We start from the raw sequence: 6,000 nt of genomic DNA, 5'->3' as shown, positions 1-6,000 counted from the left end.
TTTTGTGGTTAAAATTAAGAAAAAAATATAATTTTGGGGTTTGTCAACTTTTGATCACTGTGAAATACTATACCTATAATTTCCTGAACAAATCTCCGAAAATAAAAATTTCTCAAAAATGACTAAAAATGCACTCATTTTCCTTAAAATACTTAGCTATGTCCATTTTTATGGATAAAATTCAGAAATAATACATTTTTTTGGAACATCATCTTTTGAGCACAATGAAATACTATACCTATAAATTCCTGAACAAATCTCCGAAAATAAAAGTTTCTCAAAAATGACTAAAAATGCACTCATTTTCCTTAAAATACTGAGCTATGTCCATTTTTGTGGTTAAAATTAAGAAAAAAATATAATTTTGGGGTTTGTCAACTTTTGATCACTTTGTCAACTTTTGATCACTGTTTGTCAACTTTTGATCACTGTGAAATACTATACCTATAATTTCCTGAACAAATCTCCGAAAATAAAAGTTTCTCAAAAATGACTAAAAATACACTAATTTTCCTTAAAATACTTAGCTATGTCCATTTTTGTGGTTAAAATTCAGAAAAAATATACTTTTTGGGTTTGTCAACTTTTGATCACAGTAAAATCCTATACCTATAATTTCCTTAACAAATCTCCAAAAATAAAAGTTTCTCAAAAATGACTAAAAATACATTAATTTTCCTTAAAATAAATGCCTTATGATAATCCCTTAGAATAAAAAATTGGGGGGATTTTTTTGGAAAAATACTAATTTCAGATAGCGTGGTGAGATGGTAAAAAATTATGCTGAAGATTTCTGGAAAAAAAAATCATACTTTTGGAAGTAGAACGTTATAGGTTATTGTTTAGCTGAATCATTTTTTAAATCAGTTATGGTGCATCCCTGGTATTTACAAAACGCAGTGTATCATAAAAACATTGAATTTACCTGCGAGTTCAGCAGAAAGCTGTTTGGTCGGGACATGGGAAGGGGTGTGGATGTGCCAGCTATTGCCATGGCCACATTTTGATTGATCATATTGTTGCCCTCCCCGTCTGTCTCTTCTCCACTGTTGCCCAACACTGCTCCCTGAGGACCACCTGTTCTACCCCACTGGTTGTGGGATTCTACAGACACAGAATTGAAATAAAAAATAAGAACGTGAATATTAGGTACAATAGTTATACATAACAAAAGTGGTGACTGCTAACATATTGAATAATGATGTATATCGATGCAATACAGTGAATATGACTGCATATATAAAAAAACCTGCAGCTGTGCTGCATAAAACAGCTGTAAAAATTTCTTTACCAGTAAAGTCATGGAGCTGTGGTAGTGTTTCCATGATGATGCCAATTAGAGGGAGGTATAGCATAGCAACACGGGCCTTGACCTCAGGATCTGCATAGCGTGGATCGGAGTCATGACTAGACAGGAGGTTGTGAACAACACTTACGACCTTTTTATGCAGACCAAACATCCTGTGGAAAAAAATAAATATTTTAACATGAAATGGAAATTTTACTTTGTTACCCAGATTTATTACTATGCATTTCCACCTATTGATGTGTCATTCATACAGATTTATCTCTCACCGAAGAAAGTGACTTATTTTTTCGCAGGTGGTTTGAAAACCATCAGTGATCCTTTTTTTTAATATGTTTGATTGACACCTAATCCCTGGACTGCTTACAACAGTCAACATTCTGACCAGTGTAAGATGCAATTGCAAAGTCAAAATCATACTCACCCTTCATTGTCTGGATCCAGTATCACAGACAGCTCAGACAGTATCAGTCCTGCCAGATAGTGCTGCTCTCTGAAGGGGACAGACAACTCAAACATGTTGGCTATCTTTTGATCCTGGACGTGCGTGGAGAACGCAGAGCTCTGAGGCAAAGAAAAGGGGGCGTTATAAACATTATAATATGTTCTTAGTATGGCAAAGGTTCTGTACATTTCTCTCTCTTGCCTGCGAAGTTGCTGAAGATACGGAAGGTGAGGGTGAGGCAGGAGGTGTGAGCAGGCTGCAGGGCAGATTGAGGGTGACGTAGTGTTCATGGCTGCAAACGATTCTCAGGAAATCAAGCCTGAGAGACTCAAGTGTTGGGTTCTGTAAAGCGTAAAGTTTTGTGGACACCTGGAAAAAAAGAACATTAATAATAATGCAGATTTTTCATTTTTTAATATTTTATAATTTGTCCAATAATGGGAAAATTCACGAAAAGTTTTATATATATATGTATATATGTGAGGGTATGTTTTGACATTAAAAAATATGTAATAATAAATACATGTAAGGACATTATAAAAAAAAGAACTAAATTAAAAAATATCTTTGTTTGTTTGACTAAGACTCATGTGTCATTAATCGGGATGACAGAGAATAGAGAACTTACCTGTTTCCAGTACACTCTGATTAGTGTAAAGACAAAGCCTCGGTCCATCACTGACAATAAGTCATTGAGAAAAAAGGCCAGACTTGTGTTAAGTCTCTCCACCAGCTCCAGGTCCTGATGAGAAGAGACAAACTACTTCAGATGGTCTGCAGGGTTTGGTGAATGTTTTATTAGCTAAAAATAGTATAATTAAGGATAAATAAATGTTATATCAAAATATTCTAGAAGTCTGTTTTTGCAGACACTTTACAAGTAATTTCAATCATATTTACATTGTACCCAAAGTGCAAAGTTGTTTTGTTTAAGACTATTTTTAAAGTAATCTTATGTGTACCCTTAAGTAATTACCTCAACTCTTACCTTCTGAAAACGAGATACAATGTCACCCGCAATGGTGCTGACCAGGGCAGTGATGTCATCCATGAAGCGTTCGGGAAAACGGTTCTTCCTCGGTGATTCCAAGCGCTCGGTAAAGTAAAGGTGGTGGATGATGCTCTTCACCTGGGGCCAAAAGACACTATTTTTTAACCCAACTAATGAGAACAATGTTTTGGGTGCTTTCAAAACAAGTGCCTACCATGAGTTCAAAGAAAAACCAGGCCTGCTGTAGAGCGCCCTCTCTGACACTGCCACTGCTCACTACCCACTGAAGGGCCAACTCTTCATGGAAAAGCTGAGTAGAAGAGTAAGAGAGCACCGACAGATGAGTTAAAACAAACAAAGAAAGGTAAAGAGGAAAGGAAAGAGTTGATGAGAGACATTAAATTTAAGGCCCCAAAAAGATTTATATTTATACAAAAAAAAGCAAATATTCAGTCAAGAAAATTCTCTGCGCCTCCAACACTGGAAATGTTAATAAAATAAATGGAGGTTAAGTCAAACACTTCAGGAAAAAGTCCATCAACAACTTACTTTAAAAAATACAAGGGAAAGTTTTGATTGATTCCTAAAACTCACACAAAATAGAGAATTAACACCATGCAAATACTTTGAGAGAAAATTGCTTCCTTATAAAGAGAGATAACCATCTTTTGGATCCTGTTTCTCTAAAAACAGCATTTTAAATACAGTCTGGCTGAAGCACTGACTTATACAGTCTTCCATCACAAACTTAAAAATATATATAGAATTATATATATACATATATATATACAATAACATGAACCGTACATCGTATATATGCACACAATTATTTGCACATAAATAATTATCACATATTTTTTGTAGGATCTGAATCATACATTTGCATATTTTCTTGACATTTTCTCATATTTATAATGCTATAATTAGGGTTATTTAGGTGTGAAACATGAACATTTAACTGCTGTTATTTTTCTCTATTCCAAAAATATAGAGATTTTTTTTTTGCCATATTTAGAAATTTTGATTTATCTCAATTAATCATTATTAATCTTTTATTTAATCCCCATCTTTCCTCTCTTTTATGAGAAAACCTAAAGAATCGTGGACTAAAACTCAAAAAGACTTCACAGACCAAGCGCTTCAACCAGACTCCACCTAACAACTACATAAATAAAACCTTTGACATATTCAGAACATGGAGAACAGGGACATTCAGCATTCAACAAGGCTGCTCAACCACAAAACACAACACCAATCATTCCAGCAGCAAACATTACGGACGAGACAAGCCAGGAGGCAAAGTAAGACGTGGGCAGGATGGTGCTCCTCCCTCCCCAGTGCAAGTGGCTCTACCTTTTTTGTGGGCAACCGTCCAGTTAAAGTTTGCAAGAAACTGGCGCTCTCAGTGTGCGAAGACATGCGATTGCCACAGCGCTCCATGGCCTATGAGTGGGATGAATGCAACGGTGACAACAAGGTTAGTGGAGGAGCAACGAGATGGGGTTGCCCCTTTTTTCTTCCCCAGAGCACAGAGACAAGTGTGTGCTGGGTTTTTTGTTTTGTTTTGTTTTTGCACATACTAGACATTTTTGTGATTACTCACACATACTCACACATGAGAACACAGAACAGTAAGACACAGGACAGGGACACAACACCAGAGTATTGTACCCACAATTTAAGACAGGCAGACATATTTAGAGCACTTCGTAAGACCATTTGATTTATATCAAGATGTTAATACTAATATTTAAACCTCCAGGGATGGGTGCTGAACACATTATTTTAAAAGGCATTGGTAAAATTTCACAGCCACCACTAAGTAAAAATTAATGTAAACACACAGGTGCCAGAATGTGTTTTTAATATGAATCTGTGCAGAAATCAATGCAATGCAGTTTTCCTGTGTGTGTACGCACAACATTAGCAGCAAGACAGCTCAACATAGTGAGAGCTTCAAGATTTTGTTTGAATTTAGGAGATTAGATTTGAGGTCAGATTAGAGTCAGGGTAGAATTAAGATTAGGCCAGTATTTAAAAATAGTTAGGGTAAGGGGTTAGGGTGTGTGTGTGGGTGTATGAGCGAGAATCAGAATAGATTAAATGGATTGTCTTTATTCTGATGGGTATGAAAAATCTCCCTTGAAAAGTTTTGACAACATTTTTACAACCTTAAAAAATTGATTCAAGAACAAAAAAGGGGATTATTGTATTACATTACTTCAACTCAATACCATTACCACCGTCCTATTGGAACAAATGTGGACAGTACCCATCCCTGTATTCATTATTCTTATTTTTATCCCATTAAATATGGAAATCAAGCTTAAATTATCTGTGCACACATTGCCTTATTTACTATTCATACTTATACTGTAAAATATACATTACTGCATAACTCTGTCAACAACATAAAAAACATTATGTCTTGACAACTGCAAAGTGACACAGGACATGACATCATACTGATGGACACTGACTTCACACATAGACACATCCATACCATGCATTGGTGGCACAGGTTATGCTATGTAAGGTTAGCAGGGTGTCATGCAGGGAGTGTTTATTTTGTTGAAGAACAGGAAGTGAAAAACAGTGTTGAGAACAAACAGTGAAAAAAGAAATAATATATATCAGAAAAGAATGCAGGAAGTAAGAAACAGTGGAACTCAGACATACCGCCCTTTTTCTCCACCACTAATGTCTCCAGGGAAATACTCACTGAAGGGCCGTTGATTTATTTATGAGTCAAAACCACTACAGAGCCTCTATTTAATTACCTACACATCTGGGTTCCCAGATTTTATCTCATGAAGAAAGCAATGAGAAAAAGGGAGGTGCTGTTAGTTGCGATTAGAAATCATGGAATGGAGAATTACAGATAAAGGGTCATGGAGGCGGCTGTGACTCCCATGCATGGAATCATGGGAGTTTTTTTTTTCTCCCAGAATACTGTGATATTTTTTTAAAGTTTTGGCCTCTAAAGTTTCTTTACCCACTGGTGCATGCCATAAATTTACTTCATTCTTATTGCCAAATGATTAGATATTTGGATTTTTTTTTTTTCAAGGAGTTTAATAGGTGTATCTAATGAAGTGGCCAGTGAGTGCATATTAAGTCTTTAAGATAAAAAGACAAGACTATAGACTTTTCAATTTGCAAAGGCAGGTCCTAGTATTATCAACCAAAACTCCAAATATCCTAGTATTCCTTTGGGGTGAGTTTTGTTCTTAGTGAGGTAAAGGTGGAGGACGGGGG

The 6,000-nt window shown here is 35.8% G+C and overlaps 1 protein-coding gene across 13 annotated transcripts in view; it reads right to left on the bottom strand.

Annotated features, from left to right (window-relative positions):
• dock7 (dedicator of cytokinesis 7) overlaps positions 1–6,000 on the bottom strand; it is a 428,740-nt gene that overhangs the window by 401,131 nt on the left and 21,609 nt on the right. For 12 of the 13 annotated variants that reach the window (XM_025054113.1, XM_025054108.1, XM_025054109.1 and 9 more), the window contains 8 exons: positions 4,096–4,185; positions 2,957–3,052; positions 2,740–2,880; positions 2,380–2,493; positions 1,953–2,120; positions 1,731–1,870; positions 1,292–1,461; positions 926–1,104 (listed from right to left, as the gene is read on the bottom strand). In XM_025054113.1, the coding sequence (XP_024909881.1) occupies positions 926–1,104; positions 1,292–1,461; positions 1,731–1,870; positions 1,953–2,120; positions 2,380–2,493; positions 2,740–2,880; positions 2,957–3,052; positions 4,096–4,185 (1,098 nt within the window). The remainder of the gene's footprint in view (positions 1–925; positions 1,105–1,291; positions 1,462–1,730; positions 1,871–1,952; positions 2,121–2,379; positions 2,494–2,739; positions 2,881–2,956; positions 3,053–4,095; positions 4,186–6,000) is intronic. The other variant, XM_025054120.1, reaches the window with a different exon arrangement.

Source organism: Cynoglossus semilaevis, chromosome 2 (assembly GCF_000523025.1).
Source record: "Cynoglossus semilaevis isolate Cse_v1.0 chromosome 2, Cse_v1.0, whole genome shotgun sequence".
Classification (NCBI taxonomy): domain Eukaryota; kingdom Metazoa; phylum Chordata; class Actinopteri; order Pleuronectiformes; family Cynoglossidae; genus Cynoglossus; species Cynoglossus semilaevis.
The sequence above is the reverse complement of the archived record's forward strand: the minus strand, read 5'-3'. Positions and strand labels throughout refer to the sequence as shown.